At 36.7% G+C, this 14,059-nt stretch overlaps 1 protein-coding gene across 1 annotated transcript; it reads left to right on the top strand.

The window, feature by feature from the left end:
• Window positions 1–532: 532 nt before the first annotated feature.
• Window positions 533–12,977, top strand: LOC112526687 (homeobox-DDT domain protein RLT1-like). Its single transcript, XM_025137071.1, has 19 exons — window positions 533–1,281; window positions 2,090–2,572; window positions 2,873–2,952; window positions 3,032–3,313; window positions 3,789–3,872; window positions 4,305–4,469; window positions 4,566–4,788; window positions 5,066–5,172; window positions 5,422–5,508; window positions 5,629–5,781; window positions 5,866–6,021; window positions 6,857–7,066; window positions 7,364–7,754; window positions 8,165–8,349; window positions 9,578–10,036; window positions 10,708–11,313; window positions 11,530–11,634; window positions 11,720–11,980; window positions 12,083–12,977. Exons 1-19 carry the CDS (start codon window positions 1,146–1,148, stop codon window positions 12,719–12,721), a joined length of 4,812 nt encoding a protein of 1,603 aa, XP_024992839.1. The 5' UTR covers window positions 533–1,145; the 3' UTR covers window positions 12,722–12,977.
• Window positions 12,978–14,059: the final 1,082 nt, after the last annotated feature.

Genomic DNA, 14,059 nt, shown 5'->3' on the forward strand with positions numbered 1-14,059 from the left:
AGTTAATTTGATACTAATATCGATATAAATTTGTCAAAATTTTATGATATCTTCAAACATATATTTTATTCAAAAATAAAAACATCATCGCTTTCTTAAAATCACATAAAGTCATATTATAATATCGACTGAGATAAAGAATAAAATGAAATATTAAAATCACGATTTATCTCGCTGCATCTAGTATATAATAAAATGAAATAATAAAATTAAGATATATCTTGTTATGTTATGCAAAGACACTTTACACTTTACACATATAAATGGAGTAAAAATGGATTTGAAATAGTGGTCCAATGGGCCTTGTAGCCCAACCTCTGAAAAAGGGAAAGAAGAGGAAAACGACCGAAAAACACATTGACGAACCCGATCGATTACCTAAAAAGATTCGCAAGCAATCTAACAATTGATTACACAACTTGTACCCAAAACCCAGGAACCAGTAAAAGAAACCAAATAATTGATTTTGATTTTGATTTTGATTTTTACGAAAAAAACCTAAATTTAGGAATCTTTTGATGCCAAAAAAAAGACCCAAAATTAAAAAAGAAAATTAAAGTAAAAAATTCCACAAATTCAACTGCTTTTTTTGGTCTCTCAGATCAAAAACAATTGGAATTCTTGATATCTATCATCGTCATCCATCGTGTATACAAATCCAAGAAACACATAAACGTGTTCCTGTTTAAATAGATTCAATTTCTAATTCTAATTTCTTGAAAAAAAGGGAAAAAGAAATCGAAAAAATTAAATCTTTAATAAGCAAAATCCAATATGAAAAGATTAATCAGATCAGAAACCACCCAAGAGGCTCGACGACTCCAACTATTCTTGTTGTTCTTTCCTTGTTCCTTTGGAATTGTAATAATATCCCCGTTTTTATTATCATCATCATTCTCTCTTCTCTCTCAAGAATTGCTTCTTTCTCTCTCTACATCTTTGCCTTTATTATCTCCATCTTTCGATTTTCCTGATGGATTTCTCTTTTGGGTTTTCTTTGATTTGGGATTGAGTTGAAAACCTTATGTCGGTTTTGGTTTTCTTCGAGGAACCCTAGTTTTTCCGTTTCTTTTTTGTGGGTGTTTTTGCGTTTGTGAAATTTCTAGGGTTTCATTCAAAGTTTCGAGTTTCGACGACCCTTTTTGATGGAGACTGGTTCGGAAGGGGAGAGCAATCGGAACATGAATGATAACAATAATGGTCAATCTGATGGATCCAAGAAACCTAAACGTCAGATGAAGACTCCTTTTCAACTGGGAATGCTTGAAAAGACCTATGCTTGTATGTGTTCATCTTTCTGTTCTTGTTTTCTAAATTCTAATGCTTTTTTTTGGGTTTTCTGATTCATTGTTTTCTGATTTCTATTTGGGTCTCTGATATGTTGTTCTAGATTTGATTGATTTGGGGATTGTGTTTGTAATAGTGTTCGCTTGGTGCTTGTTTGCATGGATTGAAGCATGGTGAATTTGTTATAATTTAGTGTATGATAGAGTTCATTGATGCATTTGTATGTTGTTAGAGCTTTAAATTTCAAGAAATATTGATATATATATATATATATATGTATATATTTTGTTTGCATAGATTGAAGTGCATGGTGATTTTGTTATATATTAGTGTTATAATAGAGTTCATTGATGCATTTGTATGTTGTTAGAGCTTAAAATTTCAAGAAATCTTGATATATATATATATATATATATATATATATATATATCGTTTGCATAGATTGAGGGCATGGTGAATTTGTTAAAATTAGTGTATAATAGAGTTCATTGATGCATTTGTATGTTGTTAGAGCTTTAAATTTCAAGAAATCTTGATATATATATATATATATATATATATATATTGTTTGCATAAATTGAGGGCATAGTGAATTTGTTAAAATTTAGTGTATAATAGAGTTCATTGATGCATTTGTATGTGGTTAGAGCTTCAAATTTCGAGAAATCTTGATGTATACACACTTATGATCTTGTAGGTTTTTTTGTGTGCATTCACATGTTGGTAGAGTTTTTTGGTATTCTGTTTTTGATATGGAGGTTTGCTGTGTTTTTTCTAATGGTTTTTGATGATTTCGTTGCAGCGGAGATGTATCCATCGGAGGCCACACGAGCGAAGCTGTCGGAATCTCTGGGGTTAACCGACCGGCAGTTGCAAATGTGGTTTTGTCACAGACGATTGAAAGATAAGAAAGAAGGGATCGTGAAACGGCCGCTAGCTGATGGTGCACTTGGGGAGAGGATAGAGTCGATGAGGTCTTCTAAACAAGAATTGATGGTGGTGGAACGTGGTGGTGGGAGTGACCATGGTTCACGGTCAAGGTCACGTCATGAGTCATGGTCTCGGTCTGGTTCAGGGTCAGGTTCTGGTTCAGAATCGGATTCTAGTCAGTTTAATGAACCGTTGGTTCACAGCAGAGCGTATGAGTTAACACAACAAAAGATAATGTTGCGAAGAATAATTGATTGTGTGGAGGTGCAATTGGGTGAGCCATTGAGGGAAGATGGACCTGCGCTCGGAATGGAGTTTGATGAGCTGCCCCCAGGTGCATTTGGGACGCCAATAGGTACTTGCTAGTTTTTAATTGATCTCGATAATGAATAATGTGAATGACAATGCCTTTATGTCAAGTGAAATCAATGCTAGATTATTCACATGTGAATGAACTATGGAGTATACAACTATTCATTGTTTTTGACTTTTCTCATGTTGTATTTGATATATAGAAAGCAAACTTCTTATCCCATATTTTCTTTAACGTTTCAGACCTTCGGATTTATTTACTCCCATTAGATTTCTTGATTTTTAGTTATCCGGGATTCTGCTAACTTTTACATCTTTTCATCGGGTGTTACTTGTTTATCAGTGGTGAAGAAGCGTCATGGTCAAACTAGGCATTCTTATGACGGAAATTTATTCGAGGAGCCTGATCCTCGGCCAATCAAAGTTGGTTCTCTTAACTTCTACTATAAACATTTCATACTTGGATTATGTTTGTAATTTACTGAATTTTGTATTTTCCTAGGTTGAGGTGGCTGGTCTTCTAGAGCCTGGTGTTTCTACTATCAAGCCTGAACCATATGGAGTCGTTTCTCGTTTATATGATTCACCCGTTGGTTACCCAAGTGACCAAAGATTAGTTATTCAAAACGGACAACTGCCACAGCCTTATGTTGGCTCGGGACAGTTAAAGGGTGTTGGCTTATTGACTCCAAAAGGGGAGATGGGACATTTATCATCACCTATAAAAGATGATGATTTCATTCAACCCAATGAAGAAGTTATGCAAATGTGGAGGAAACGCAAGGTATGCATGGGGCCTGTTTGTTAGCTGCTTAATGAGCTTAATGGGACTCACAACTTATTCGAACAACTATACATAATTGTTTGGTAGTGGCTTAATAGTATAGAAAGTGGCTTATTCAATAAGCTTCTAGGGAGAGCTTTAAGCAGATCGTCAAGTTTTTTCCAACCCTGCCTCTCCCAATTAAAAACCACACTTCTTCCATTTATGAAAACCCCCTCCCAAACAAAAAATCTTCCCAATCTATACAGATAGATTAGTTCACATAGACAACTTTATTCATACAGCCATACATGACTTAATGAAAAATCAACCAAACAGCCCCACTTTTGGTTGTAGTTTATGAATTTTTTGCTATAGACTTGCCCACTTAAAATAAAACAAACGAACCGGTATATTCCACCTGGAGAGGGGGTTCGGGACGGGTAAGATGTATGCAGACCTGACCTCTATCCTAAATTTGTGGTTACTTTTGCAGAGTGATGATGCATTTTCCGTAAGGGGGGAAGGTGAAAAGAGGATGCGGAAAGAGCTTGAGAAACAAGATTTGATGAGGAAAAAGGTACAAGAATCTTTTTTTTTCCTTCGTAATTTTTGTCTTTTGGGATTTGTTGTAAGATCCCACATTGGTTGGGGAGGGGAACAAAGGTTGCTTTATAGGGACTTGATACCTCCTCTGTCAGACGAGTTTTAAGACTGTGAGTCTAGTTGTGTAAACAAAGCGGACAATATCCGATATGGTTGGTCTGAGATGTTACAGATGGTATCATAGCTGGGAACCGGACTGGTGTGAGGACGCTGGGCTCCCAAGGGGGGTGGATCGTAAGATCCCACTTTGGGAAGGGAACAAAGGTTGCCTCATAAGGGGCTTGATGCCTCCTCTATCAGACGCGTTTGAAAACCGTTTGCGGACAAAGAGGACAATATCTGGTATCGTTGGCCTGGATGTTACATTTGTAATAGTCTTATATCGTGTGTGTTTTCTTTTTATTAGAGAGAAGAGCAAATGCGGAAAGAAATGGAGAAGCAAGACCGCGAGAGACGGAAGGAAGAAGAGCGAATGATGCGAGAAAAACAACGGCAAGAGGAAAGATTTCAACGTGAGGAAAAGCGTGAAATTGAACGCCGAGAGAAGTTCTTGCAGAAGGAATCTTTGAAGGTAGGCATCCTCGCCCCCTGGGGGCGGCCCTCTTTTAGGTGATTGTAGCTACAGTCAACGGGCATGTCTGACCCTTTTACATATTATCTTTGAAAGGCTGAGAGAAGAAGACAAAAAGAGGAGCTTCGTAGAGAAAAGGAAGCAATAAAACTCAAGGCCGCTATTGAAAAGGCAGCGGCACGCAAAATTGCTAAAGAATCTATGGAACTTATTGAGGACGAGCGTTTGGAACTGTTGGAATTAGCTGCATCTAGCAAAGGGCTGCCGTCAATAGTTTCACTTGACTATGAAACCTTGCAAAATCTTGATTCGTTTCGAGGTAAATATTGTTTCTCATATAAATTGAATTTATTATTTTGACAAAGTTTCGGTCCAACCAACCTTAGCATACAACGATTCATCTAATATGTCGTTATAGGAGAAAGTTCAGTTACGAACTGATATGAATTATTGATTATGAATATCATGCATTCATTTGGATAGAAATATCATGCATTTTCATTATTCATGATATTCATCGTGAATGATTCATGAACAGCGGGTTCTTAATGAAAATTTCTTGTTTAACCTACTTATATGAGTTTCATCATACTCAGATCTCTTGTGTGTGTTCCCTCCGAAGTCCGTGCAAGTACGATTGAAACGACCTTTTTCAATTCATCCCTGGATCGACTCAGAAGAAAATGTTGGAAACCTTCTCATGGTACGTCTCTTTGCATCTCTTGTTCTTTTGAAATGCATATTTATCATAGCTGTCACTTTTTAAGGCAAGATAAATCAACATTGGCCACTTTACTCTAAGTCAGGTCTGCGTACATCTTACCTCCGACCCCGCCTTTAAAAGGATATATTGGGCTCGCGTTTGGTTTGGTTTGGTTTGGTTTATAAATGAACTGTTTGAAGTTCGTTGGTTTCGTTTGACATGACATCAACTCTATGTTTCCCGTGCCAGGTTTGGAGATTTTGTATGACTTTTGCCGACGTTCTTGGGCTTTGGCCTTTTACCCTTGATGAGTTTGTTCAAGATCTTCATGATTATGTGAGTTTCATCGGTCTATTGGCCTGACCCACTCATTTTTTTGTAGAATGGTAGCGTAAAAATCTTTCATTTTCTTCAGTTTCATTTGTACGACCCAATAAATGTCTTCTTTCTAATCAGGATTCAAGATTATTGGGAGAAGTTCACATTGCTCTTCTGAAGCTGATCATAAGAGATATCGAAGATGTTGCAAGGACACCCTCTGGTGGGCCTGGAACAAATCAATACACGGTTGCTAACCCCGAAGGTGGTCATCCTCAGATTGTCGAAGGGGTAAATTCTGATCAAAACCCGCTCGTTTATAGATGTTTGTAATATGGTTGCAACACATACTGACGAATGGTTTATATCTAACAGGCATATATGTGGGGCTTTGACATACGTAACTGGCTTAAACATCTTAATCCATTGACGTGGCCGGAAGTTCTTCGACAATTTGCTTTATCTGCGGGGTTTGGACCCCAGTTGAAAAAAGATAAGGCAAAACGTTCATGCTTGCCAGAAAACGATGAGGTGCACATCATGTTCCTTTTCTTTTTTATTACTTTGAATGAGGTTCAAATTTATGGATTTTAGAGGCTGTTTGGTTGGTTTTCCATTAAGTCCCATATGGATAAAATTGTCTGTGTGGATTAGTCTGTCTGTATGGATTGGGAAGATTGTTGTTTGGGAGGGTTTTTTCATGGAAGGTGCGTTGTTTATTAAATGGGAGGAGCAGCCTTGAAAAAAACTTAGCCTTCTGCATAAAGCTCCCTCTTTGAAGCTTACTGAATAAATCACTTTCTATATCATTAAGCCACTACCAAACAGCCATGTATAGCTGACTGAATAAGCTGTGAATCCCATCAAGCTCATTAAGTTGCTAACAAACAGGCCTTTAGTCTGCATTAGATCTTAGGGTGCGTTTGGTACATAGACGGGACTCATAGGAGTGGACGAACCAGAGTAAGGTAGGCAGGTGAAAGAATTGTACAAGGTTCTATGGTTTTAAACCGAAATGGGTAGTTTAGTAATTTACCAATCTTGTTCCATCCATGTTTTTTGGTGGGACAAAATGATGCAATTTTGTCCCGTGTCTCGGTCTAATGTTTCTCCAATCACGAGACAAGAAGTTTTTGTTCAGTTCTATCGTGTTCTGCATACCAAATGCACTTTTTTTGTGAAGTATATAATACCAAATGCACTCTTATTATCATTGTACTAAGAAATATGACCATTAGATTCTTAAAACGCGATCTTTTTGTCTTAAAAACCGTAATTCATCTTCAGAACGAAGAAAAGAAAGTTCAGTAAGGAATTCAATGGGGAGATGAGTCAATTTGTGTAATTATTTGGTCTATTTGTGCAGGGTAAAGGCTGTGAGGATGTAATCACCATGCTAAGAAATGGTTCGGCTGCAGAAAATGCCGCTACATTGATGCAAGAAAAAGGGGTTCATCTTCAACGGAAGTCAAGGCATCGTTTGACCCCTGGGACGGTCAAATTTGCTGCTTATCATGTTCTTTGTCTCGAGGGAAGCAAGGGCCTAAACGTTTTAGAACTTGCCGAAAAGATTCAGGTCATTATAAATCCCGCTATATGTTTGCTCACATTCTTGCATAAGCGCAGCTCTGCTCTTTGGGGTAGAGGTCAGGTCTATGCATATCTGAGCGCATCTTAAATAAATTCTCCATAATTTCTTCAAAATGGAGAAGCAAAAGCTAAAATCTCCCTAAAAATCGCCATTTTCTCCATTTTGGAGAATTTCTTGGAGACAGTCTTATAAAGATTGTATTCGATTTCTCTTTTGTTTCTCGTTCTCTATATATTTTGTCTCACTTTTCTTTCTTTTCCTCCTTTTAACTTCCTTTTGAAGAAAACTGGACTTCGTGATCTTACAACTAGCAAGACACCCGATGCTTCGATCTCCGTTGCTTTATCAAGGGATCCGATTTTGTTTGAAAGAATTGCTCCTTCGACCTATTGTGTTCGGCCTACTTTCAGGAAGGATCCTGCAAATGCTGAGGAAGTAATTTCATCGGCTAAAGAGAAGATACAAAGTTATGCCAACGGGATTTTGGCTGGGGTGAACGTTGAGGATGTTGAGAAAGACGAAGATTATGAATGCGAGGTTGCTGAGGGTCCTGAAATCGATGATTTTGGTACTTCATCGACTACCAAAGACGCTAACTTTTACAACGAAGAAGCTAAAACGGCTGTTGGAGAAGATGTTGATTTAGATATGAAAAACGAATTCGAAAATGCTGGTAAGTTTATAATTTAGTTCCTCCGTCCCAGAAAGAATCCACTTCACAATATAGAAGGAACATAAGAATTTCTTTTGGTCAATTCCACAATCCGAAAGAATTGATGGGGCACTTTATACGACCCAAAAGGGTAATTTAGGAATATATCAAATTTGGGTTAATATCCAAATTTGAAAAAGCCCTGGACCCCACCTCCGGTAGAGGTCAGCTCTTCCTACATCTTATCCCCTAGACCCCACCTCTGGGTGGATGTACTGTGCTCGTTTGGTTTAACAAGATTCGAAAAAGGATTGGGATGATGAAAAATCATAAAGTGGGCTCCTATTTTATGAACTTTTGATCTTTTACATGGAGTTATTCCCTTTTATGGTTCGTTGATTTAAATTTATCTTGTAATTTTTGTTTTGAAGGCGTTGGTGTGAGTAGTATTGATCAAGGAAGTAGCGAGATAGATGAACGGAAATCAGGGGAACCATGGGTTCAAGGACTCACCGAAGGGGAATATTCGGATCTTTGTGTTGAGGAGCGTCTCAATGCTCTTGTTGCTTTAATTGGCATTGCTAATGAAGGAAACATTATTCGCTTAGTTCTTGAGGTACTTTCGAGAATATATATATATATATATTATATATTATATATTATATATTATATATACACACACGTAGGGGAAGGTTCAACTAAGAACCATAAATGTTTTGAGAACCGTGAAAACCAGTATATGCATTTGATGCATATACACTACATGAATATTAGTGAGTATATGCACCAATGATATATAATAATTGATGGATATATATTTTTGACAATGTATACTCATCAATCAATACACACACATATGTATATTTATATATATACATATATATACATATATTTGGGGTTGGGTTCAGGGCAAACCACAAAAAAAGGGAAAAGTGGCGAACACCCTAATAACTATTTATTTACCCGGTATGCACATGTGTATAAAATGCACACATGCATGCAAACCAAGAAACATTTTCAATTACTTTTATGCACATGTACATACCGCACAAATGAATGGTTATTAGTATGTTCCCCAGTTTTCCACTTTTATGTGGTTTTCCCCTGAATTATATATATGTATTTGCATATATTGGTTCTCAGATGTCTCAAAATATTTATGGTTCCCATTTGAACCTTCTCCTCTCTCTCTCTCTCTCTCTCTCTCTCTATATATATATATATATATATAGATATAGATATACTAGAAAGGTACTCATGCAATGCATCGAGACACATTTCGAGTTCAATGTTTCGTTTTTTTTAATCTATGTCGATAATACGATTTTTATTTTTGAATAAAATATGAATTTGAAAATATCATATAAAATTTGCAAAAAATATATTAATATTAGTATAAAATTAACTATTTAAAATTTCTTATTTGTGTATTTTTTTAATTCAAATTTTTTATTATAATTTAATTTAGCGTAACGAACTAGCTTTATTTAGGTTTAATAATATATTTTTTATAAAGATAATAATTAAGTATTCTGTTAGACTCAATAATTATCCTAATTATATATTAGATTTTTATATTTTAAAATGAGATGTTTATCCTCAATTTGATTATGTTTATCCGCAGATAGTTACACGAATTCAAACATAGAGCTTTAATAAATTGTACTTATTCACAATTTACTTATAATCTTAAATTTTAAGTAATATGCATCAATAAACAGTACTTTGTGCATAAAAAGTGGTTTTTAAGAGTTTTTGTCAAATGCCTTATAATATAGTATAGATGATGTAGGTCAATTCAGTCCAATGGTCGTATTTTGTTATCTAATATGAGCTTTATACAGGATCGGTTAGATGCTGCAACTGCTGTTCGAAAGCAAATGTGGGCTGAAGCGCAACTAGATAAGAAACGATTGAAAGAAGAATGCATAACCAAATTTCAAGATTCTTCTTTAATGGCGGCGGCGGCAGAGGGCGGCCAAAGCCCGCTGATGCCCACCATCGACAGTAAAACCAATGACGGGCTTCTACAGATGGCTCAAGATGGTTCGATGGGCCAGACCACGGCTCAAGTTCATAACAATGGATATAATACCACTGAAAGATTGCGGTTGCAGTTGAAAGCTTTTATCGGTCACAAAGCCGAAGAGATGTACGTATACAGATCTTTGCCCTTGGGCCAGGACCGGAGGCGTAACCGTTATTGGCAATTTGTCGCATCGAGTTCCAAGCATGATCCAGGATCCGGCAGGATATTTGTTGAACTACAAAACGGGTGTTGGAGGCTAATCGATTCTGAAGAGGTAAATTTGACAACTTATATACTCCTTCCGTCCCAAAATCAATGTTTACGATGAAAAAGGCATACAGTTCTTAGAAACGTGTAATTATTACACTTCTTGATTAACTAAACGATAATTTTAACCTTCATAGTAAAGGGAGTTATGGATTTTTTCATCTCATAATCAAGGGTAGAATCGGAAATTAGGCACTAATGGTGCAATGGGTTGGGTTTGGACCGGACTGGATAGGGTCATTTTGGTAATTTCATGAAGAGAGATCATATAAAGCTTAGATACCAATTCCCAAAACATAGGGTCTTTTCAGTAATTTTATAAAGCAAATACATGAAGAGTTGCTAAAATAAGGACTAGATGGGTGAAAGTGGGATAGGCGGTTGAGAGAATTCTCGGAAGTTTTAGGATTTTAATTCGACAAGGGTAATTTAGTAATTTACCAATCATGTCCTATCTTCCTGATTTTTTACCTGTCCTCGTGGGACAGAAAAAAATGCATTTTTGTCTCACTCGGGTCTTATCCTGTCACAGTTTAATGTCGGGTCAAATGTGGCACAACAAGTTTTTATACTGTCCCATCTTTTCAAGCGTACCAAACGTACAGAGTCTAATGGATGTGTTCCCTTTTAACTATTGCGATTATATATAATTTCTTTATTTCCCTTGTGTGGATGTAGGCATTTGATGCTCTTTTGTTGTCGTTGGATACACGTGGAGCCCGCGAATCTCATTTGCATGTAATGTTGCAAAAAATAGAGATGTCGTTCAAGGAAAACATCAGAAGAAATGCCGGTCGTGCTGAAAACACGGATCGGAGTGGACGTTTTTCTAGGATCGAAGCGGGTCCCAATGTTGCTAGTGACGGAAGTCCCAATAGTACCGTGTGTGTCTCCGGTTCAGATTCATTGGAACCATCACCGTCTTTCAACATAGAGCTTAGGAGAAATGAGTTGGAGAAAAAGAATGCGATGAAACGATATCGAGATCTCGAGTCCTGGATGTGGAAAGAATGTTTATATTCGTCAAATTTGTCGGCAATGGTACACGGGAAACAAAGGTGTTTTCCGGTACAGGGAGTCTGCGATTTCTGTCACGAATCTTATTGCTACGAGAAGGATATTTGCCCTCGATGCTATAGGTCGTTCAGCACGTTTGGCGACAGATTAAGTTATCCCGAATCGGAATATCAAGAAAACGTTCCCAAAACTAACGATCAATGTGATTGGGATATCACCCATCCGCAGAGAATCCGATTGATCAAATCCCTATTAACTTTCTTGGAGGTAAATCGAACAACTTGTGTCCTTATTCTCGGCCCTTGTATTTCCGTAGTTTTTACTTTCTCGATCCCAACATAATTATCCGCATTTTTGTTTTATTTTGTCCCAAAATAATTATATGCTTTCGTAAGTGTTTATTTTCCAATTCTCCCCTTAATCATCAAACGGAGAAATTCATTACTTATTCTGTTATTAACTTATTGGTTGGAAACATCACAGGCTTCGGTTCCGTCTGAGGCCTTGCAATCTTCTTGGACGGGAAACAATCGGGAAGCTTGGGGTTCGAAGTTGCATGGTTCTTCGTCACCTGAGGATCTTCTACAGGTTAACTAAACCCTAAATCCTAAACCCTGAATTTCGTTTTTACAAAAACGTTTCTTTTGATGATGTGGATCGAATTTGGTTGCAGGTTCTTACGTGGTTTGAGAGTGTCGTAAGACGGGATTATCTGTCGTTGAACTTTGAAACAACCGAAGAACTGCTTGGCACCTCCGGCTTATCACAACGGGCGGCTTCTGGCTCGGGTTCGGTCCCTGTACTTTCGTGGATACCGCAAACAACCGCTGCTGTAACTTTACGGATTTTCGAGCTTGATGCCTCGATTTCCTACAGTCCTGAACAGAAAGCCGAACTCCATATGGGAGACGAATTAAACCATATGATGGTCGAGGTCTTCCTCTCTCTCCTTTGACCACTTTGTTATCTCTGTTCGGCTTTTCGAAACCTTATAAATTTTGGATGTTAATTTTGTCTCTAACTTGTTTCTCCACAGAAACCTCCATTGAAGTTCACATTCTTAAAGAACATCGGGAAAACGATTACCGATATGGACCACAGCAAACCCATGAAACAAGGGGCTCGTGGTGGCGGTGGTGGGGGGAGTCGTGGCGGGAAGTGGCAGAAACGGGCGGCAGGCGCCATTTCAGTCTCCGGAAGCCGGCAAAACCTTAAAGATAACGTTACAATGAGTCAAGCTATCAAACAACAAACACATGGAAGGGGCCGAAGAACCGTCAGAAGAAGAAGAATTGAGAAAACTGTCGAAGAAGAAGAAGAGCCAATAAGAAACTTCATCGATGAAGAATGGGTTCAAGAACCCGTCGACAAAATGGAGACGGGAAACACAAACTTCCGTATCAGTGAAGAAGACGAAGAAGAAGAAAGCGAATCCGAAGATGAAGGTGAAGAACAAAGAGTAGGATTTGAAATGGCGAACGAAGAAAGTTCAGGGTTTGGAGTTGCCAATAATGAAAGTAGATGGGCTTCAATGGAAATGAGCGAAGAAGAAGGGTTTGAAGTCGTGGAAGAAGACGATGAGATGATGAACGATGATTACGTCGACGGGAACGACGGAAGGAATTTTAAGGTTGAGGATTCGGATTCTTTTGGTTCGGGGGATTATAGCGATTGAAACGTTCGTTTCACAAGTGAAGGAACGATTAATATCAATTTTGAAGGTAGAAGTAAGATAATTTCGATTCTTTTTTCGTGGGGTTCTTAGTTTTTATACCGGTTTTCTTTTGCATAATCGTGTAGGAAGCGAAATAAAAGCGTAAATTTTTAGTAGGGTTCGTGTAACATGGAAAATCGCAGGCTCGTTTTTGTTGTATACTTGCTCATACCTTTTTTATCGTCGATATAAACATCGTGTTTTTCATCCATTAAGTTATGGATTAAGTTGTCTATCTGGATAGATTTAACGGGATACAAATAGAGAAGGTTGGATCATTTCTCGAGAATGTATCATATTACTTTCTTTAAAGTGGTTTAACGAGAACAAATTTGCGGGTTCCGGCTTATTTCATATAGCCATTTTAAGGTATGTATGGTATATGGTGGATGGAACGAGGCATAGCATAACAAAAACGTGTTGTCTCATATTTGAGGTAATAACAATATAAATAAGTATATTTATATAGTATTTAAAAAACATATATGTATATATATTTCAGGTTTTCGGACGTATCGGGTGGCCAAAAATCAAACCCAACCCGAACATGAATTTCCCCCAAAAAACCAGTTTTCGGATTTTGGGGCATTCAAGTTTTACATAAATGCCTTATTTTCGGTTCAGGTTTGAGTTCGGATTTCGGATAATTCAGGACCTGCACACCCCGACTCGTATATCTGGTTCGATTTCGTTCAACTCTTGTTCAATTCTGTTTACGTATCAAACGCAAGCTTATAGAATGGTTTTACTTGTATTTTTCTTTTGGGTTTTGAATTATTTGAACAATGATTTATGAATGTTGGAATCTCCAACAGTTATGCTATATTTTCTCTAAAAGTCAAGATCTTTAAGAAAATCACATCCAAATACAACAGTTACTCTATTTTAACATCAACTATATTATTAAAATATTCAAAATACATTTAATAAAATATTATTTATCTTTTTCAAACATTTATTTTTATAAACACAATATTTTATTTTTCTTACTTTTTTAATGTCTTATTTGTTAGTTTATAATGTATAACTTAATTTAAATTATTTAGGCATCGTTTGGTAAAGATAAATTAGCTTATTTTCTGAATACATGTTTGAATGCACATAAGCTAGCTTATTGAAACGCTACTTAAATTAGTGTTTTGGTAGTTTATTGTCATTTTTTTCAATTATAACCATCATTAATATTTATTAGTATTGATTGCCATTAATTATAAATAATACTGATAAAATTTAAACATTATTAATATTAATAAATATTTATATTAATAAATATTATTTACAAATTATTTACGATAATTA

Source organism: Cynara cardunculus (assembly GCF_001531365.2).
Source record: "Cynara cardunculus var. scolymus isolate 2C chromosome LG 14, CcrdV1, whole genome shotgun sequence".
NCBI lineage: Eukaryota > Viridiplantae > Streptophyta > Magnoliopsida > Asterales > Asteraceae > Cynara > Cynara cardunculus.

Bases quoted from the DNA above. Each gene is read 5' to 3' on its own strand.
- LOC112526687 (XM_025137071.1), top strand. From the start codon at position 1,146: ATGGAGACTGGTTCGGAAGGGGAGAGCAATCGGAACATGAATGATAAC. The intron at 7,067-7,363 runs GTCATTATAAAT...TTCCTTTTGAAG, and splicing joins AACTTGCCGAAAAGATTCAG to AAAACTGGACTTCGTGATCT. The intron at 11,981-12,082 runs GTCTTCCTCTCT...GTTTCTCCACAG, and splicing joins TAAACCATATGATGGTCGAG to AAACCTCCATTGAAGTTCAC.